The sequence below is a fragment of the Trachemys scripta genome, chromosome 1 (genome assembly GCF_013100865.1).
Source record: "Trachemys scripta elegans isolate TJP31775 chromosome 1, CAS_Tse_1.0, whole genome shotgun sequence".
Classification (NCBI taxonomy): domain Eukaryota; kingdom Metazoa; phylum Chordata; order Testudines; family Emydidae; genus Trachemys; species Trachemys scripta.
This window is the reverse complement of record NC_048298.1, coordinates 59,352,053-59,374,593: the sequence shown is the minus strand read 5'-3', so window position 1 is coordinate 59,374,593 and position 22,541 is coordinate 59,352,053. Positions and strand designations below refer to the sequence as shown.

Sequence of the window (22,541 nt, the reverse complement as noted above, 5' to 3'; positions counted from 1 at the left end):
CATTTGTTTTAATTGCAAAGATTATACTTAGAAACTCTATTAAAATATCATTAAATTCTGTGTTTTGGATCGTCAGCAGCTGGGAGGAGGAGAGAGTGCCCTGACAATATTAGATACAGTTAAGTAAATAAAACAAGTTCCAACCTATTATATTGTGTGAGGATATTGCCATGGTTGCTGACCAGTCAGAATGCAGGATTTAATATTAGTACGTATAATTCACTAATATAAGACAATATTAACTCAAAGCAGGATAATTTTGATTAGTTAATACTATAGTGTCATTCATGCACATCCAGTTTCAAAGAATATTTATTTTTTGTGTGACTTAAGGTTCATTGCACAACAATGCCTACTGTACATGTCATTTGTAACATCAGGAAGTGTTTCACCAACCATTTGGTTAGTGAAGGTGACAACTGACCCACTTCTGTTTATTGTTAGACCCACAGGTATATATTTTCAGTGGTCCAGCTTGCATTTTGAGGGTGCATTTTGGGAAAAAAATTGGGTGCATTTTATTGCACTTATGATTCATTGCAGGAGCCATTTCTAAAGAATACATTTCTAAATACCAGATTGCAGGTGCTAATCAAGTAGTTGGCTATGTAACTATTGAGATTTGCCCCTGCATTTCATCTGCAATGGGAGGCTAGTTTCCAGCCTGCTTGAAAGTTTGCCCCAAATTGTATTGCTGCGTACTGTATGATTTTGTCAGTGATTCAAGCTCTTATTGTGCACATACATGCAGTCTCACATATGATTCTTTGTCTGTTGCTTTGTTAAAAACAAAGGCCACATCTCTAAAGCCTGCATATTTTTAAAAGGTCAAAATTAATTTATCTTATAATTACAAAACCAGGTCCAGTAGCAGAGGAGCCTGAAGCTGATTACATTTCACAGCAGACTAGAAATGCATTTTGGGATTCAGTGCAGTGAGATGGCTGCTTCTTTTTATTTTATTATTATTATTATTTCTCTGGTGCCTAGTCAGAGATCTGTATCCTTCCCAAATTTAAAAAAGAAACACTTTCGATTTTTTTTCATATTATTATTACTGTGTTTTGATTAATTAAATTTCCAGTTGAAGGACTCTGACCAGCCAAACAAGAAGTGGAGGGGGAGAGGCCGGATGGAGAGACAGTTACTTTATAGAATACAACAGACTGAACCGATATTTTTAAAGCTAATTTCACAGGGAAAAAATTTGTTTGTGAACTGTGTGCTTCACTCTTTCACTATCCTGCCACAAAAACAACTAGCTAGCCATTCCGGCTACTCAAAGCTTTGCTTTGTGACGGCCACTGAAATAAAAAAATATGTGACCAAGTCACTAAGCAGCAGCAGAAGAAAGTATTTTTTGGCCCTCATTACCATAATATCTGAATGTCTCATAATCTTCAATATTTTGATCTTCACATCTCTCTATTGTAGGGAACTACCATTATTCCCATTTTACAGGTGGGGAACTGAGGCAAAGAGAGTAAGGACTTGTCTACACTGGCAAGTTTTTGCACAGTAAAGCAGCTTTTTGCTCTCAAACTGCAGACGGGAACACACTGTCAAGCCACTTTGTGCGCAGAAACTTCTCAGTTGCAGTGCTGCAAAAAAAAAACACTTCGCTGAGAGTCGTAAGGCTATTTGCACAGAGGCTCCAATGCTTTATTGCCAGTGTAGATACTTGATTGCTTTCTGCACTGTAATTGGCCTCCGGAGCTGTCCCATAATGCCTCAAGTGACCTCTCTGCTCATTGTTTTGAAGTCGGCTGCCTTGGAGACGTGCGCCCCTTCCCTTTCAAAGCACCGTTTCTGACAGCCTTTGCATGTTGTGCCGATCTGCTCTGGGACACAAAGCAAACCATTAAGGTGGGATGCTCGTGCTGTTGAACACAGAGGGGTGTGTAGAGAGAGATTGCTATGCAGAGAGCTCAGGGAGGGAGGCAGAGGCTGATGTCGGGGGGGTTCCCGCTCCCCCTGCCTCAGGACTGATTGCTTCCTGCCGCTGTCTGAACTTACAAGATGGCATGCTGATACACTCTGTCCCCCCAAACACACAGTCTCTCTCCCCCCCTCCATACACACACACACTTCTTGTCACACACTCTTCCTCCCTCCCCCCGCCCCCCACACCTTCAGTTGAAAAGCAGCTGGCAATGTAGTAGGATGCCCATGGAATAATGGGATTGGGAAACCTGCATCATGTGACGATGTGCCTGCTCCATGAGGCATTGCAAACCCTTCCCAAAGGACCCTGCGGCCCGTTGCACTATGAGATAGCTACCACAATGCACTGCTGTGGACTCAGGAGTAGAACTTCTAGCTCTGCTCCTAAATCACCTGAGGCAGCAGTTCTTCTCCTCTCTGCCCCATCCTGGCACCTTCCCACTATAGCAGACAGACAGCCACCAGAGCATTCCTATGGTAACTGAAGACGAAGAATTACACCACCAGTAAATGGCCAAAAAAAAAAAAAAAAAATGTAAGCGCAAACTGCCAAACAGGGAGAGGCAAAATGCGGTCTGCTGTGGACATCTCTGCACAGGTCTTAATGACTTAGTATGGGTGTTAATATTTGTTCTCCTTTAAAGAGCGAATTAGAGCTAGTCAGAATGGGGGGGGGGGAGGGCTTCTGCTGAAAATTTTGACAAAACCCTCTAAACTTTTTGGAATATCAAAAACCAAAATACTTCAGCTGAAAAACAAGTATTTTTATTAAAAAATGGAGCCACCTAGTCTCATGCGAGTTGTAGTTCAGTTATGCTCTCCTCTATGGTCTTGGCTCTTTGGCCAGACTGCATCTTCCAAGATGCACCACTTTCTCCTCTCTTTGTGAGGGAAGGGCATCTGTGATAGGGGTCACTGGCCACGGTACTTCATGGGAAATTATAGTCCAGCCAGAGAGCCAGGCCTACAGAGGAGAATGGGAGCATAAGTAACTCAAACTACAACTTCCATGAGGCCAACAGCACCATTTTGAATAGAAATATTTCTTTTGGTTTGTTAATTTTTGTTTTTTTTACAAAATATCAACATTTTCCAAGGTAAGCAGACAATAACCCAATTTCCTATGGAAAAACAGCTTGAAAGAATTGTTTCAACCAGCACTAGTGTGAACTTTGAGTGATTCTAAGCCATGGGTGAAATTTTGGTCCCGCTGAAGCCAAAGATGCCTGAATTTCACCCCGTATTTCTAGTTAATGAGATTGGATGGGATGTTGCTTTCACAGATATCTAGAATTTAAGGCCAGAAGGGACCATTAGCTCATCTAATCTGACCTCCTGTATATCACATTGCATTAAATTTTTCCCAGTTACCCCTGTACTGATCCCCATAACTTTGGTTTGACTGAAGCCTACTTTGCATTTGGCTAAAGCATATCTTTCAGAAAGGGAGCCAGCCTTGATTTGAAGATATCAAGAGATAGGAGAATCCATCACCTCCCTTGATAGTTTGTTTCCGTGGTCAATCACCCTGCATGATAAAAATGTGTGCCTTATTTCTAATTTGTATGGCTTCAGCTTCCACCCATGTGTTCTTGTTATGCCTTTCTCCTCTAGATTAAAGAACCCTTTAGTATCTGGGTTTTTTTCTCCCCTTGAACATACTTATACACTGTAATCAAGTCACCTCTCTTCTTTTCGATAAGCTAAACAGATTGAGCTCTTCAGATGTCTCACTATATGGCATTTTCTCTAGCCCTGTAATTGTTTTTGTGGTTCTTTTTGGCGCCTTCTCTAGTTTTTCAAAATCCCTTTTTAAAACGTGGACACCAGAACTGGATTCAGTATTCCAGTATGGGTTTCATCAATGCTGTACAGAGGTAATATCACTTCTCTACTCCTACTCACTTCTCCCCTCTTTGTACATAAAGGGTTGCACAGTGGTTTGAGCATTGGCTTGCTAAACCCAGGGTTCTCAGTTCAATCCTTGAGGGGGCCACTTAAGGATCTGGGGCAAAATCAGAACTTGGTCCTGCTAGTGAAGGCAGGGGGCTGGACTCGATGACTTTTCAAGGTCCCTTCCAGTTCTAGGAGATAGGATATCTCCATTAATTAATTAACCCTTTTTGTGACAACATTGCACTGGGCGCTTATGTTGGGTTGCGTGTCCACTATTGACCGCTAAGTCCTTTTCAGTCACTGCTTTACAGGAGGCAGTTTCCCATTCTGTAAGTATGGCCCTCATCGTGTTTTGTTAAGCTAGAAAAAGTCATAGTCAGAAAAAGACAAGGTAGGTGAAGTAATATCTTTTATTGGACCAACTTCTGTTGATGCAAGGGGACAAACTTTCGAGCTTCACAGGGCTCTTCTTCAGGTCCAGGGAAGGTAACCAGATAGAGAGAGGTTTACTTAATCATTTTATAATTCATGTCTTGAAAGATGCATGCAATTAGAGCAGCATTAGGATTAATAATGAAATGTTAATTTCAGCAATAGAGCTCATTAGCATTTTGAATTGCAAGAATTTACGGTGATGGGGTAACCATGTGATATTGCAAAGGGGATTTTGTGCTAGGATTGGGATGTAGTAGCTCAGATTGACTGCCCTTTCTTGACATGCTGATTTGTGACACGCCTCTGAGAAATTATCTAAGTTTTTTTGTTTTTCATATGGCCGCCTTTGCATCTTGGTGCGTCTTGACTCATTGCTCATTTTGGGTAAAAATGCATCCTGGTGTAGCAAGCCAGCACAAATCCTATGGGACTTAAGTTGTGTGTAGGCCTTGTGCTTGTTTGTGGTGGGGTGGAGGTGGATTTTTTTTTTTTTCCCCTTTGTGACAGAATGAAGTAAATTTCTATCACAGCAGTGGCTGTGGCTATAATCACATTGCCTGTGGGTGTCTGTCAATTTAAAGGTTTCAGAGTAGCAGCCGTGTTAGTCTGTATCCACAAAAAGAACAGGAGTACTTGTGGCACCTTAGAGACTAACAAATTTATTAGAGCATAAGCTTTCGTGGACTACAGCCCACTTCTTCGGATGCATCCGAAGAAGTGNTTTTCCTCTTTTGATAAGGTAAAGACACTGCTGGAAATGATATGGCACATACCTTCATATCATTACATCCTGCATGTTCTCTGCAAGTCACAGGGCAGTAATATATATTTCCCAGATCTTTCTCTTTTTAAAAAAATGAATGATAGAAAAATACAGCAATAAGAAATTTGTGCTCCTAAGTCACTTTGGCACTTCTGAAAATCCTACCCTAAAATCACCACTCAGTACAGCACTTCAGCATGTGCTTAAAATTAAGTCTCATTGATGCCAACAGGACCTAAGCACCTGTGTATGTGTTTTGCTGACTCAGGGCTTAATTTAAATTGACAAAAAGAACAGGAGTACTTGTGGCACCTTAGAGACTAACAAATTTATTAGAGCATAAGCTTTCGTGGACTACAGCCCACTTCTTCGGATGCATCCGAAGAAGTGGGCTGTAGTCCACGAAAGCTTATGCTCTAATAAATTTGTTAGTCTCTAAGGTGCCACAAGTACTCCTGTTCTTTTTGTCAATTTAAATTAAGCCCTGAGTCAGCAAAACACATACACAGGTGCTTAGGTCCTGTTGGCATCAATGAGACTTAATTTTAAGCACATGCTGAAGTGCTGTACTGAGTGGTGATTTTAGGGTAGGATTTTCAGAAGTGCCAAAGTGACTTAGGAGCACAAATTTCTTATTGCTGTATTTTTCTATCATTCATTTTTTTAAAAAGAGAAAGATCTGGGAAATATATATTACTGCCCTGTGACTTGCAGAGAACATGCAGGATGTAATGATATGAAGGTATGTGCCATATCATTTCCAGCAGTGTCTTTACCTTATCAAAAGAGGAAAAAAAAGATTGTAAAATTATAAACCAGCAAACTGATGGAAGCAGCAAAGAAGTGAGATTTGATGTTTATCTCCACAATGAGAACTGAAAAGTTACATTTGAATGAAACAATGCAGAAGTATCTAGCCTCACTGCAAGTGGCCCATTTGTCATTCACAAGGGAGAGAGATGGCGAAGATACAGTGGCATATTTAACTAGCCTCCTATCCCAGAGGTGTCTTGCCTCCTGGACATATTTGGTGCAGTATGTTGAAGACTGTAAATTTGTCAGCCTTTTCAGAAGAGGGAAAAAAAAAGCCAAGTGACATGACATATTTCTCCTTTCCAGAAAGAAACCTACTCTTTGTATCGTGGAACAGTTAGTTGCACCTTAACGACTGTAGCTGACCTGTCAGTGGTGCTAGGGTCACTGACAACACTGATAATTGTGTACATTGTGATTTTCTTCTTTTCATAAACAGGAAAATGATGGCATCAATTTGTACTACTGGTCACTGTTTGACGGACATGCTGGATCTGGGGCAGCTGTTGTAGCATCCAAACTGCTTCATCACCATATTGTGGAGCAGCTGCAGGAGATTGTGGAGATCCTGAAGAACTCTGCTGTCCTTCCCCCAACCTGCCTAGGAGAGGAGCCAGAAAGCATGGTCACTAACAGCAGAACTCTAACCAGGGCAGCCTCCCTGCGTGGGGGGGTTGGGGCTCCGGGCTCACCCAACACCCCTCCAACACGCTTCTTTACAGAGAAGAAGATCCAACATGAGAGCCTTGTTACTGGAGCTATTGAAAGCGCATTCAAAGAAATGGTAGGTGTATTTCAGTGCTGTTGACTACTTGTTACTCAGTTTAATGAGTAACATGGGTTGGGGGAGATGACTTTCTTTTCACCTGTTCAGTCTAAAATTAGGTGTGTATTTGCTGGCTCTCAGTCCTGTGGTATCTGAGCACCTCACAATTTTCACGTACTTATTCTTGCAACACCTCTGTGAGTGGGGCAGTGCTATCATCCCCATTTTACAGATGGGGAGCTGTCGCACAAAGAGGCTCCTTAGCCCAAGATTATACAAGAACAAATAATTGAACTTAGGTCTCCTAAGTCCCAGGCAGCTGCATTAACCATTGGACCATTCTTCCTGTCACATTGTTGTCTATCTTACTGACATGGCTTTTAGAAGCTGTTTTTTAAAAAAGGAGATGTATTGTGTAGAAAGCTACATTGCTCCACAATAGTAGATATCCGCTTTCAATGATGAGATAAATTATTTACGCTAGTCTGTATGTTTCCTAATAAAAAATGGTGAAATTTACCCTGGTGCAGTGGGATGGCCTCGGGCCCTGTATAGGGGGTGTGGGAGAAAGAGCTGCACAGAGGATGCATCTGTACCCCTCATGCCACAGGCAGGGTCTCTGCACCAGCCCTGCCTGGGCTGATGTAGGAGGCCATGTTCTGGCAGGTTGCGGGTGGACCAGGGGAAGAGCCCCAGTACCCACTGCATCTGGGTGGAGAAGCAATGGCGGTTGTTCTAGCTCATAGGCTAGAATAGGGGCTGCACAGTAGCTTTGTACCCTGGCCCATTGTTGCGGGGGTGGGCCTCACCCCTCCACTCATTTATGCTTTATTCACATGAATACTTGGGGTGAAATTCTGGCTCCACTGAAGTCCGTGGCAAAATTTCCATTTGACTTCAGTGGAGCTAGGGATTCACCCTTGAGTGGATATCCCCTGCGGGAGCCTGGTTCTGCAAACTCTTGCCACTACGCATAGTGCTTGCTCGCCTGAGAGCGCTCCTAGCAGTTAGAACTATGCCTGGTAAGTGCTTGTGGGATCAGGCCTTAGGAAATGACTATATTCTATGTCTTTAAAAAAAGCTTCCTCTTTGTGCAGAAAAGTTTTAAACTAAGCATTTCCCAGAGATTTTATTCTCAAGGTGAAGTACAAAGGCAGGACTCAATCATAGTTTTTCCTCATATATGTGAATTAGTCTTAGTACATGTGACTAATTGGCAGACTGCAGCAGTCATTCCAGAAAAGAACTGTTTCATTTCTGCACTCAAGTACAGTAATTACAATGATTAGCTTTTTGTGTAGTGCTTTCCTTCCCAAAGAATCAGAAAGCTTTTTGCAAACTACCGTACAACTGAAAATATTCACTGTAAAATATGTTGTACATTTTTATTACAAATCTTTTTTTACTATTACACAACACGATGATAGAAGTTGCACAGAATCAACTATATTTAAATTAGTATTATGAAGTATACACCACAACATCATAAAAAATGCACGTGGCTTAGTATAGCACTGAGGACCCTGCCTGAAAATTGGACTCCATTGTGCTAGGGACTGTGCACACAAATCATGGCAATTTGTCTTTCTCCATGTCACTAGCTGGCATTGTGGTAGGCTTTATTCAGAATGAGCATCTCCTGCCCCATGCCTTTGATCAAATGCTGTAAGCTGGGGCCCTTTTACCCCCACTTCTGCCTCTCCATCATTGTCTCCAGGAATGGCTCTCAGTGGTTACCCCAGTACAATAACAATTCTAATTAAAAAAAGCAGTTTTATTAGGGAAAAAATAGGAGTAAATACAATATATCCAGTCTAAGGTCTGGATAACATCTTGTGCTTATAATTAAGAATAACATTGCAGTGTGTGGGGGAGGGTGTGTGTGTGTGTGTGTGTGTGTGTGTGTGTGTGTGAGAGAGAGAGAGATTTATGTAACAGCCTTTCTAAGGCTGACACACTCCTCCTACCTCTCTAACTCTGTCCTTCTTCTTTATACACCTGGCGCTCTCTGAAGTAACGGTGTGAGCCTCCTTGATATCACTGTGGTCATTCTGTATTAGTACCTCATCCGTGTTTTGTCCAACCCTTTTGAGTTAGCTTATTTACATGGGTTCCTTAGTAGCACAATGTATCATTGCACCCAATGTTTAACAAAAAACAGCATTCCTAAAGTAGGCAGGCACAATTCTCGGTTGTCTTTCCTGCAACACACAGCGCTTCACGGGAACCCTTTGAACCTGGATAGAGTGTTGGGTAGGTACATATAACCCTCTTTGCACATCCCTTCAGGTACTGCCTAATAGAAGGCCTTCAACTCTTCTCTTCCCCTGGAGTGTTGTGTGCCATTACTCCTTTCTGCCCAGCCTCCTTTTAAATGCTAATTAGGTCTTCCCTGTCTTGCCTGAAGTGTCAGACTCCGTGTAACTCCCTTTTAGTCATAACTCAATTAATAATTCCAGTGTCTGTCAAATCTGATTTCTTCTGGAGAGTGCTCACTCTACCACACCCCGACACAGTAAACCACATGGCACCCTGTTTATTTTCCATGGAAGGCTGTTATCCTACTCAGTTATTTAAACTACTAACCTCTCTCCTGTCTGTTTTTTTCTAGAGTACAAATGTGTTAATTTATTTCCATGTTGTAACCTGAGATCACAAATGTTTATTCCAGGCCACATTCAGTTGAGTGTTCACTGTTAGTATTTACAATTATATTTGTTAACTCGAGTTATAGTACAACCCAAAACAGTAGTCTGGGCAAACCCTGAGTGGTTTATAAGCCATGTCCTGGGGAGCTAGAAGGGTATTGCCAAGTGTTCTTCTATATTAAGCTACTCAGATAATGTAATCAAACTCAACTACATCAAACTTAGCTTGCTGAACTGAGCAAAAGGGGGCTTATCTGAATTTCACCTGTTGGGGGTGTATGCATCGCTTTGTGCATCACAGGTGAGCCATCTACATCGTCTTTCTTTTTTTGTTTTAAAGAGAGATTAAAGGAAAGAGCTTCCACTCCACACTCAGCCTTATGTAGAAAAAGTGCCACTCAGAGTACACTCCCATCTGAAAGGTATATCCTCACCCCCAGTTATCCTGCTCTCAGGTCATGACTTAGTTAATAGCTTTTTGTTTTTGTTATATTGGGGTGAAAATTAGTGATACAAAGCTGGCTTACTGCTAAAATAACAGATGGGCTGAAGAGGTAGTGTTCAAATCCAGAACCAGGTTTGGATTCAACTTGAGATTCTAAATCAGGACTAAGATTTGTATTCCGTGTAGATGAAATATAGTAAACTGTTCTTGTAACAGATCAAAATGGTGACGATCTTGAGAGATGAGAATATGTCGTCATATTTCTGCCATTTTGAATGGTGGAAACACTTGAAAGAATCCATTGTTTAAATAACTGACAAAACAAGAGGAGGGTTGACTTGGTGATGCAAACATTATATTTCAGAATATCGGGTTTTTTTAGCATCACTCCTGGAGCCACAAGTTCAAATCCCAAGAGAGTTACCTCAACCCTTCATCCTTCTAATGTAGATTAAATAAATTCCCATGTTTCTTTTGGGAGACTGAGAAGCCTGGAACCTGCATAGAAACAGGACATTACTTTCTGGATGGTCTGTACAGATAGACTTGCATCTGCTTGATAACCTAAAAAGCAAATGAATCCATATGTGATGTTTACAACCATGTTTAATTGGGTCAAGATCAAACTTATTTACAAGCCCTACTTCTGAGTCTTACTAATGGATTTCAAGTTCATTGAAGGGGGGGAATAGGTATCGCTACTCTGTTTTAAACTTCTGCTAAGGACAGAATTGTTGCACAAAGAGGAAAGATTGCTTGTTCTTTTGGAGGCCATGATTAGCACTGCTTGGCCTTCCCTTTTTTGGAACTGCGAGGCCCAGGCAATGAATGAACAAATACCCTTTTATTGGTCTTATACTGTGACCCATCTACACTACAACTCTGACAGTATTAGCTCATGGTTGTCTGGCTTGGCTAAGTGAGTCTGTATTCTAACAGTTTTTCCTGTAGCACTGTGGTCAGGACAATGCAACCTAAACTATAAATAGCATCCCTGTGATGATTCTTACAACTGTTTTGGCACATCCATGCTACAAACAAAAATCCATTTTTTTAAAAAAATTAAGTTTTGATTTACATACAAAAATAGATGGTTATCTCAGGCTCTGGAGGTTTAAACACTTTAAATTGCAAATCTGTACAACCAACATAGCAAACCCCACACACAGGAGAAGCACCAGCTGCCTAGGATGTCAAAGTGAAAATGCAGGTGTACCCCCCCCCCCCAGAAAGATCCTTATCCCACCCTCTCCACAGCCCTCCCCCAACCCTGAACAGATAAATGGGCTTTGCAGTGTGTCCTGGAGATTAACATATATGGACAGTTTTGGAGCAAAATGGCAATGAGGTCCAGAGCTGAGGAGCCCTAATGGAAAGTGTCTGCCAGAAGCCCCCCTCCCTCTTTTTTTAGCAGAGATGGCTTCATCTTGAGCATCTAATTTTAACAGTAACAGTCCTAAACCATTTCTGATCATGACTAAAACCAACATGAAACTCCAGCTGGAAACCAATAGGCAGGCGGGCTAGTTCATGAAGCACTAATGGCATGTGCTTCTAGTATGGTACTCTGCTTAACAAGTAGACAGCAGCCTACTGCACCAGCTTCAGTTTCCAAAGGGATTTTAGGGACAGCCTCATGGACAATGCAGATGTTAAAGTGGCAAAATATGGAAAACGGTCCATATCCAAGAGACTAGGTCACAACCTTGTGGAATTTAAACATCTCTCTTGCTGAGTGCTGTAATTTTAATCCTCTAAAAGCAAATGGTGATCTAACACCACGCTGAAGTTGTGAAGTCGGGCAGTAAATAGCAGATGGATACCACTGAAAGATGCCAATACAGTCTCTGTCATGTTCTCGTGATGCTTTCCCTAATCTACCATCACCTCCGTATTGTCTGGACTGAACCTTAGCCAGCTTGCCCACATTAGTGTCCCAAGTTCAGCCAAGAACTGGGTCAGGCTTGTATGGTGTGAAAAGTGTACTGAAGGCACTGCCACACATGCTGAATCATAGATATGTTGAATGAGAGGGGTAAAAAAACTGAACCCTGCTGTACCTCAAATGGGAGCCCTTAGGTAGAGCACCAGTTACCCTCTGTGGCCACTCCAAGGGAAAAGAACAGTCATCTAAGAACAGCTCCATCTGTTCCCCACTAGGTGGCACAAGCAAGCCAAGCAACATATCATGGTTGATGGTATCAAAGGCAGCTGATCTGCATAATTTGAACTTCGATACCTGATCTGCATCCACTATCAGGAAGAGATCATCCAGTGTAACCAACACAATCTGTGCCAAACCCAGTCTGTATTTGGCTTGACACGGATCAAGGCTAACAGAGACACCGTGAAGGTTCTCATCAGAACCTTCTCAGCAATCTGAAGAATGGAAGGTGGAACAGTGGCCAGAAAGGGTTATTCTCTCCACCTCAAGTGACAGCTGGTTGATCAAAGGCTGCAGAATGCTTTCTTAAGAGCAGTTGGCTGCCAGCTCTCTGTAAGGGCAGTGGTGGCAATCTTTTACCACAGATATTTCCCCACTGGCCTTCACCAGCCAGGAAGAACATAGATCCAATTCTTAGACTGGAGCATAAAGTTCTCCCAATATCTGAGCATCTCAGGGAGTGGCACTGGGTGAAATTCAGGCAGAGAAGACTTGAGATTTGTCCCATTACAATATTGCTTGGCTCTCAGGGATGCAGGCAGCTTGCTCGCTGTGAGGTGGTTGCAAAAATTCACTGAAAGATTGACCTTGTCACAGTTGGAAACGAGAGAGTTATTGAGATGTGCAAGTTTTCATGGAAGTCAGTTACTGTAGATAGAGAATCTGGAAAGTTTCATGCCCCACGGGCTTTACCCAAAATGAATCCCTCTACGGTGCTTCAGAGACACTGAGCAGTTGAGAATTCTATACTCTGTCAATGCAACATACATACTGTGACAAAGATTTTCCAAGTAGTATACAGAGACTTAGCTATCTTTCATAACATATAAATACCTTATCCAGCAATGTGGGCACAATTTGAGGTCACATTTCATTTAACAAACCATGGTGACTTTGGCACGTCACAGTAGTAAAATTTTGAGCTCTGAACAGAAGTTGTCCCTGCATCTACAGATGGCTACACGAGTCACTGTCAAAACTGGTAAGGAAAAAAGATGGTCATTTTTTCAATGTATCTGTTTGCAGAATTAGTGGTGTTATTAAAGTGCAGGCCATACTTACACACTCGGGGACTCTATCCTGGGAAGCAGTGACTCCAAAAAAGATTTGGAGGATCATGATGGATGATCAGCTGACATGAGCTCCTTTTGTGATGCTGTAGCCAAAAGGGCTAATGCAAACTTTGTTATGTATAAACAGGAATATCAAGTAGGAATAAGTAGGGTAATATAAACTCCCATACTTGGCACTGGTGCAACCATTGCTGGAATACTGTGTCCAGTTCTTTTGCCCACAATTCAGGAAGGATGTTGATGATAAATTGGAGAAGGTTCGGAGAAGAACCATGAGAATGATAAAAGGATTAGAAAACATGCCTTATAGTGATAGACTCAAGGAGCTCACTCTATTTAGCTTAACAAAGGGACGGTTATGGGGTTACTTCATCACCATCTATAAGTATCTACAAAGGGAACAAATGTTTGGTAACAGGCTCTTCAATCTAGCAAAGAAGGGTATAACAATTCAATGGCTGGAAGCTAAACAAATTCAGATGGGAAATAAGGTGTACATTTTTTAACAGTGAGGATAATTAACTCTTGGAACAATTTACCAAGAGTTGTGGTAGATTCTCCATCCCAGGCATTGGATATTTTTCTGAAAGAGATTCTCAAACAGGAATTAATTCAGGGAAGTTCTATGGCCTGTTATGGAGGTCAGTCTAGAGTGATCCCTTCTGGTCTTGGAATCTATGAAACTATTAACGGCCAGATTCTCAGCCCTGGTCAATGCAAGGCAGCTTACATAGACCTAACTCTGAGTGTCTACACTAAAATGTCTCTCCCACCGATGTAGCTTGCGCGCTGCGCTCACTTAACTCCACCTCCATGAGAGGTGTAGTGCTTAAGTTGGTGTAATTCGCTCAGTATTAATGTAGTGTATGTATGTAATGTAATGTAGACACTGCATTACATACATTGACTTCAGTGGCTTCCAGGCGGTGTCCTCCAATGCCTCAGCATGACCACTTTGGTCACTGTTTTGAACTCCGCTGCCCACCGGCCAGGTACACGTCTCTCCCCTTTAAAGCCCCATGAATTTTTGAAATTTCATTTCCTGGTTGCTTGACATGGAGAGGTCACCTAGCAACTGCCCAGCTGACCATACTGGCTACACGCTGCAGACGCGCTTCTGCCTGGAGTGCACAGGAGGTGGTGGATCTGTGGGAAGAAGAGGCTGTGCAGGCACAGCTCTAATCCAGCTGTAGAAACATCATTATTTACAAGCAGCTCATTTGGGACATGAGGGAGAAGGGCTATAAGAGGGACCCACAGCAGTGCCATGTGAAAGCCAAGGAGCTGCGACAGGCGTACCAGAAAGCCAGGGAGGCTAACAGTCATTCTGGTGCAGAGCCACAGACCTGCCACTTCTACAAAAATCTGCATGCCATCCTTGGTGGAGACACCGCCCCACCCTCAAGAGCACCATGGATACTTCAGGAAGCCCAAGTCACAGGCCCCAGCTGTGAACAGTGAGGAGGAGGAGGAGTATGGGGGACAGGCGACCGGGGGATCCAGTGGTACAGCAAGCCAGGACCTGTTTTTTGGCTCCTGGGCAGTCCCTACAGTCTAGCACAGGAGAGCCTGTTACAAGGGAAGGAACCTCTGGTAAGTATACAATTTGCTTTGATATTGCAGGGACACCTCCGTTCATTTACTTTTTTTGTTGTTTAAACTTATGCTAGAAGAGGTAGTGAAATCACCAGTAGAGTGAGAAGCAGATTGTCTAACTATAGAGGGGAAGCAGAGCTGCTGAGGGGGTCCTGCAGAATAGTTTTTGTGTGTACCAGGTTGTCCCATGAATCCTTCATAGAGATCTCAAGGAAACTTTTGTGAAGGCAGTCTGCAATCCTCTGCCAAAGGTTTCTGGGGAGGGCTGCCTTATTTCTCCTGCCGTGGTCAGACACTTTCCCAAACCACTCAACAATTATTTCAGCAGGCACCTTGCAGCGTGCAGGCTAGCAGCATATGGCCCCGATCTACAGCCGGATGCCTGCAGGAGCTATTCCCTTTCACCTACTGTTACCCTCAGCAGTGGAAGTTCAGCTAAAATCCCCACCACCTGTGGAAAACAGTGCCAGTATTCAACTCAGTTGTCCTATACTCATGCCTGTGAACTATCCCCGCTGCTTATTTTCCCAACGTACTGACCCTCCGTCACCATCACTGGGACTGCCGCTCTGCTTTATGAATCTCAAAGAGAAGTGAGAATGTAGTGCTTACAACTTGTGTGGATAAAAGGGAGTGAATGCAGTATACCAAGTTTTAATTTATCTTGTGAATACACTCACAATAGTACCTCTGTGCATGGTAACTTTTGCAGCTGGAAATGTGGCCTTGAGGATCTCTGCATCCGCACCAGCAGAGTGGCACAGCCAGATAAGGAGAAGGAAGAGGACGCAGGATGGCATGTTCCAAGAGATCCTGCAAGCCTCTGCTGCTTTCGATACTCTTGCAGACAGCATGGATGGGGATAGAGTGGAAAAGAGAACAGAGAGGGACACGCAGCAGCAGATGCTAGCACTTTTCAAGCAGCAAACAGACATGCTGTAGACTCTTGTGGACCTTCAGGTTCAACAGTTCCATGCTCACCTCCCTCTGCAGCACATAGAGAACTGCATTCCATGTGGCATCCGGGGTCACTGCACTATGCCTACCACTCCACCCTGGGGGAGAGTGCAGGCAATCATAGCAGCACATGCACTGACCTGTGAGAGACATGGTTGGTGTACGTGTTTGTGAAATGGAAATGACTGTTCTTTCTCCTTCAACAGTTCTTTCCCCTGTATTTATAAAGTTTAATTCAATTATAAACATGTCTGTTTGCATGGGTTTGTAATAAAAGTCTATTTATGGAAACTTAATTCATCTTTATTAATTTACAGCATATGCTGGTTGGGGCTGACATCATTCACAGTTAATAGCAATAGCTGCATATGCAATGTTATATTGCTACACACACGGCACTCATTACAAGGTTCATACTGGGGTGCCAAAAAGCAATGCAAGGCTGAGCACGTTAAAACAGCACACATAACCATGGCTCACTATTAAAATGGTATTTCAAAGCCTCCGTGAGCTGTATAGCTCCACATTGAGCTCTTCTTATAGCTCTGGTATCTGGCTGCTCAAAATCATCAGACAGCCACTTCGCTAAGGCAGAAACTTCTCTCCCTTTGTTTCACAAATATTATGAAGGACACAGCAGCCAGCTATAACCATTGGGATATTTTTTTCACTGAAGTCTAATCTCAAGAGTAGACAGTGCCAGCGGCCTTTCAAACAGCCAAAGGCACATTCAACTGTCATTCTGCACCTGCTGAGCCTGTAGTTGAAGCACTCCCTTGCAGCTGTCCAGGGCTTCGTGAGCCACAGGAGTAAGGGATCACTATTGGCATTTCAACATCCGCAGTGATAGTCCTCTGGTCTGGAAAGAAAGTCCCTGCTTGCAATTTTCTGAACAGGCCTGTGTTCTTAAAGATGCATGTGTCATGCTCCTTCCCTGACCAGCCCACGCTGATGTTGGTAAAATGTCCCCAGTGATCCACCACTGCTTTCAGTACCACACAAAAGTAGCCCTTTCTGTTGGTGCACTCTCTGGCAAGGTGGTCTGGTGCCAGAATAGGGATGTGTGTGCCATCTATTGCCCCACCGCAGTATGGGAACCCCATTACTGCAAAACCATTCACTATGTCCTGCACGTTGCCCAGAGTCCTTTGTAGCGAGATGTGATTAATGGCCTTGGACACTTGCATCACAGCAACCCTCACGGTGGTTTTCCCAATTCCAGTTGATTCCTGACCGATTGGTAGCAATCTGGTGTTACAAACTTCCACACAGTGATCGCCATCTCGCTTCTCCACTGTCAGTGCAGCTCTCGTTATGGTGTCGCTGAGCCGGAGGGCAGGCGAAAGCTCTGCACGCAGATCCGGAAACGTGGCCTTGCATATCCAACAGTTCTGCAGCCACGTTTTGTCATCCTAAACCTGCATGACAATGTGATTCCACCAGTCAGTGCTTGTTTCTTAGGCCCAGAACCGGTGCTCCACCATCTTCAGCTGCTCTGTGAACACCGCCAACAACTTTGAATTATTTTTTCCTGTGTCCCACAGCAATCTAGCCTCTAAGGAATCGTCATGTCCCCCACAGCTCCTCTGGTGACACTGCAAATACTGCAGGATCAGACGTCCCTTACTTGCAACACTCTTCATAGTAGTAAAGAGCTGTGCAGGATTCATGCTTCTTCTCACTCAGATGGCATGCACACAGGTTTATGGGGCTTTAGAAAAGAGGCGGGAAACATTATGCGATGGAGAAAACTGCATTATGGAATGTTGAAATCATGTTCCCAGGCACCCCTGTGCAACTTGTTTGCCCCCATGAGTCATTGCAAACCCTTCCCAAAACACCCTGCACTAGGGGGTGGCAGGTTGCACAGTGGGATAGCTATGCACGAGTGTACTGCTCTCTGCTCTTATATTGATGCAGGTAGTGAAGAGGTGCACTGCTGACACAAGGAGTGTGGACACGCAAAAGTGATTTTAATTACTGTGGTGTCTGTACATCGACATAACTTATGTTAACATAATTTTGTAGTGTAGACATACTCTCTGAAAAATCAGGCTCATTGTAGTAATCCCTCTTTTGCATCATAACAAATATTTTTGAAGTCATCTTATTAAAACGAAATAAAACATAAATGCCGTCATCCTTACAGTCCCAAAGCATATGCACGCCAAACTGAAAATGGGTAAGGAAACAGACAATGATTTCAGATTTTAAAAGGATCATTATAAAAAGCCAGTGAATAAAACCGTTTTAACATACTTGGAAATGCCTTGAAAATCCACTTTATGGGTTGAAATTATTTTGATGGTTAAAAATTTCTGCTTCCTTTGAAATACTTTGTAGCTTGCTAAAATTGTAAAAATTCATAGGGGGGGGATATCAACTTAAAACTTGTCTATGGCAAAGATGATATAAAATAGGTATTTTTAGTGTATATACGTGTGTATGTCTCTGACAAAAGACTGTAAGATTTGATTTCTTTTGGATTTTCTTCCTCAGCATTGATTTGTAGGCAGTAACAGAAATTGTGAATGTAACAGAAACCAGAGTGTAATTCAAATATTAGTCAGAGGATGGCCTCCTTGGGTAGCACTACACTTGGTTCTGCTATGCCTGGCACGATATTAGCCAGGTTACTTTATCCATGGAACAAACAGGATTGGGCCCTATGTACATTGCTCTTTGATGTTCCGTTTGTTTCTCTGAATATACAGTTGTGGCAGCAACAAGTAAACAAACTCAACAGGAATTTTGATTTAGCAATACGAATATGTAAGGTTTTAATGAAAATCTTCTCTTCCCAAATGCCAGTTGCAAAGCTATTTTATAAACTCTCTTCTGTCTTCCTTAGGATTTACAAATAGAGCGAGAGAGGACTGTTTACAGTATATCTGGTGGCTGCACAGCCCTTGTTGTTGTGTATATGCTGGGGAAGCTCTACGTGGCAAATGCTGGTGACAGTAGGTAAGCAAAGCGGATCTCTAGGCTTTTTTGCCTAAAAATAATTATTTCCTTTGCAACAGGCAGTTAGCAAAGTAGCTCAACGGGGCCCTGCTCCTTGGTTTCTATGAATTGAGATGCATTCCAGAGTAGTAATAATATGCCTTACTGTTTATATTGAACAGTTGCAATAAGTATTTCATAGAAACTAAATCTAACGTAAGCCCGCTATTCAGATAAGAGTGGTGTTTAGAGAAGTTGAATTTTCTGCCGTTCCTTATTAACAGGCTCTAAATGACTCAATGGCTCTTGTGCAGTGTGAAATAAAAAATCATTTACTGTGTGTTCTAGTGGAAGTTTTTTATTAACCACTGTTTGAAATGGTTCTGTGTTTGTTTATGAGAATTGAAAGAACATTTTGAACTAGAAGTTGCTGTTGTCCCCCAGCCTAGTCTTGGAGGATCTCCTAGCTAATCCTTGATGGGTTCAGAGCCAGTCAGTTATGACAGATTTGGTTAGTGCTTTTGTAACTGGCATATGAACAGCTTAGGATAGAATTAAATAAATAAATCCTGATTCAGATATTCACCTACCCCTCAGACTGAAACTTGATGGACTCCTCGGAAATTCAGGTCATTTAGCTACCCCCTTTTATTTAATAATAATGATGATAATTATAAAATGTTGGCCACTGGAAATATCACAGAGAAAAAGCTGTTTTTCAAAGTCTTCTGAATAAGTCAAAACCAGGAACATACTGGAACACTCTCTCTTTCCTCCCCACATGACCCCCAGAGAGAGAGAGAGAGAGACCTTGTAGATTTCCAGTCTTTTTGCTGTTTGTGCAGCAGCCCTGTCATATTGGGAAAGAAGAACAAACTGAGAAAAGTAGGGAGGAGAAGAAGGCTATTCTCTGGGTGGTATGGAGCAAGACTTCATAAGCCTGAAAAGGGGAGTAGGCAGCCCTAATATTAGACAGAAAGTCATTAAAAGAAGAAAAATGTATCTATACTTGTGTGTGCACACGCATGCTGGTGAGTATATATTTTTCACAATTTCATTATGTATATGCATGTAGTGACTAAGATAGTGAGATAACAGCTGTAGTGCTGCTCAGAAGCTTTCGATTTTTAAGGGGGCAGCAGGTCCAGAAATCTCACAGCTAGCAAGAATAATCTCTTGTGCACACTGTCCCAGGTCTCTGCATGCCAGTGCTATGATTCTTCTTGATGTTTGTAGGCACACATTGAATTCGGAACAAGGTATTGCATGCTTTACTCATTAATTCCATGTTCACAAAAGAGACTAAAATGTGAAGCTCAAATCCCCCTTGGACACACAGCATCAGGCCAAGGTGAACCAGGGGTGACAGTAAGCCGGTATGGGCCAGTACCGGCTTGTATCCAGCCTCCCCTTTTGCACCCCCCGTCGGCAGCCCTGCTTAAAGCACTGCCGCGGCTTTAATGTTGTTGCCCCTTTTGACCCCCACCTCCCCAGCCACCGTACTGGTAAGTCTTCGGCTTTACTTTCACCCCTGAGGTGAACAAATAAGTGACATGCACATACACATTACATCACACTGATACTAGAGTTAAACAGTCCTCATAAATATTAGCCGCATCACTCTTAATGTCTCTTGCCTTGTATTCAGAACAATTACAGCTGGTTTCTGCTAGCTCTATGGATAAGAAATTGGATCTCTGACTCTTCCATTGAGCTGGCTAAGTTAGAGGAGAAATTACGGTGTTGTCTTTTACAATCTGAACAAAAGTCTCCTCGTCTTCTGCACTTCCTAGTGCTGTTCACACAATACATGCTCAGACTTAGAAGCAACTGGGATCGTCAGTCCTAACATTGTAACTAAAATCTGTGCATCAGCTCCTTTTAGATCTTGCTTCCAGGATTAAATTTCTCTAGGCAGACTACAGACACAGGGCACCCTTTTTAATCACACTAGTAAAGCTCAGAAGACACTATCCTGAATTCAGCTCCTGTCACTTCAGCTATTCACTCAATCAGCTAGAATTCTCCCTTCTGCATGACTAAAGGAGTATGATTAGAAAGTAGCAGTCATTGACTATGTCATATGTGATCTTATTGGAGAGGGCTTTGCTTTTTATTCTGCCCCGCAGATTGTTCTGGAACAGGTACCTTGATATCGTAAAACCCTGTATGACTGCCCCTAAAGGTTTTTTGAGGTGTTCTTTTTGCTCTGCAGTGATTTTAATTTTGTACCATCATTGCCAAACCTTAAGTGTTTGGAAAGAAGAGAGCACTCATCAGAGTGTACTGCCCCTGTATCTTTCTCATCAAGACCTGAGTGAGAATAGACCACAGCCTCAAAGCCTTCTTTATGTAGGAGGCCTTGGTGGTTCTCGGAACTGAGTAGAATTTTTCTATTGGGGTGGGAGGTGCTCTGGGTGTTAGGCTTACTCCAGAAGATCCTTTTGGCATTGTGTAACTAAGTCCTCAGATCCAGCAGGGAACAATATGAGATGTTCCAAGATTTTGAACGGGAAGTGAGATTTTTGATTATTCACTTGAGTTGAGTTACTGAGAATTCTGATGGATCTGAGTGCCCTTGGGGTCCCTCCAAAGTCCATGCTCAGAAGAAGAGGAAGCATAGGAATAGAGAGGGAACTAATTGGGCTACTGGGATAATCAGAGAAATGGAGAACCTGCCTTACAAAAGGAGACTTAAGGAGCTTAGCTTGTCTAGCCTAACAAAATGAAGGCTGAGGGGAGATATGATGCTCTCTACAAATATATCAGAAGGAGAAACACCAGGGAGGGAGAGGAGGTACTTAAGTTAAGGATCAGTGCTGGCACAAGAACAAATGGCTATAAACTGGCCATCAACAAGTTTAGGCTTGAAATTAGATGAAGGTTTCTAGCTATCAGAGGAGTGAAGTTCTAGAACAGCCTTCCTAGGGGAGTACTCGGGACAAAAAAACTAATTTGTTTCAAGATTCAGCTTGATATGAAGGGGATGGTATGGTGAGATTGCTACTGTGGCAGATGGCCCATCCATCCATGTCTGCTATTAGCAAATATGTCCAATGGCCAGCGATGGGACACTAGATGGGGAGGGTTCTGGGTTACTACAGAAAATTCTTTCCCAGGTGTCTGGTGAGTGGGTCTTGTTTACATGTTTGGGGTCTTAACAATTTGCCATACTTGGAGTGGGGAAGGAATTTTCCTCCAGATCAGATTGGCAGAGACCTTGGAGGGTTTTCACCTTCCTCTGCAGCATGGGGCACAGGTCATTTGCATGTTTAAACTAGTGTAAATGGTGGATTTTCTGTAATTTGAAGTCTTCACATCAAGATTTGAGGACTTCAGTAATTCAGCCAGAGGTTATGGGTCTGTTACAGGACTAGATGGTTGAAGTTCTGTGGCCTGCAATGTGCAGGAGGTCAGACTAAATTATCATGATGGTTCCTTCTGGCATTAAAGTCTGAGTCTAATAGCAATCATAGGTCTGATGGATTGGAGTTGAGTTGCTGCCAATCATACATCAGTGCATATGACCTCCTTGGATCCCAGGGGCCCATAGAGTGAATAGGGCCTTTTCAAATCACTGGCAGTTGGATCTTTTATCTGTACCAGTGGGGCCATCACAATACGTTTGTCGTGCTGAGTAATGGCTAGAGGCCTTTTCAGAACCTAGAGAGGGAGCGCTCTTTGACTGGCATGGTATCTCCTGCATCCAGTTCTAGATCTTTGAAAACTGAACAAGTATCTCCAACAAATAAAGTTATGCAAGGTTTTGCTGGAAAAGCTCGTTACTGCTTTAAAATCTCTAGATTGAGTTGAGTGTCTCAAGCACCTGATGCATACTTCTCACACCTCTGCAAGGTAGAAGTAAGAGTACCAGGTTCAAGTCAGGTGCCAATCACCAAGATGGCAGCAGCTGAGAGAGTGCCTGCCTATTGCCAGGAACTTCAGGCATATCCACATAGGGACAATTGGACATAATTTGTCACATGGCTAATAAAAATACTGGTTCTCCACTGGCTTACACCTTGGTGGTCCTTTTGGCCTATAGAAAGTGGGTACAAAATTCTACTAAATCAGAATAGTTGCTGTTTACACCCACTT

The 22,541-nt window shown here is 42.8% G+C and overlaps 1 protein-coding gene across 2 annotated transcripts in view; it reads left to right on the top strand.

Annotated features, from left to right (window-relative positions):
* PPM1H (protein phosphatase, Mg2+/Mn2+ dependent 1H) overlaps positions 1 to 22,541 on the top strand; it is a 202,460-nt gene that overhangs the window by 103,782 nt on the left and 76,137 nt on the right. For both annotated transcript variants that reach the window (XM_034770456.1, XM_034770465.1), the window contains exons 3-4: positions 6,291 to 6,635; positions 18,352 to 18,464. In XM_034770456.1, coding sequence (XP_034626347.1) covers positions 6,291 to 6,635; positions 18,352 to 18,464 — 458 coding nt within the window. The remainder of the gene's footprint in view (positions 1 to 6,290; positions 6,636 to 18,351; positions 18,465 to 22,541) is intronic.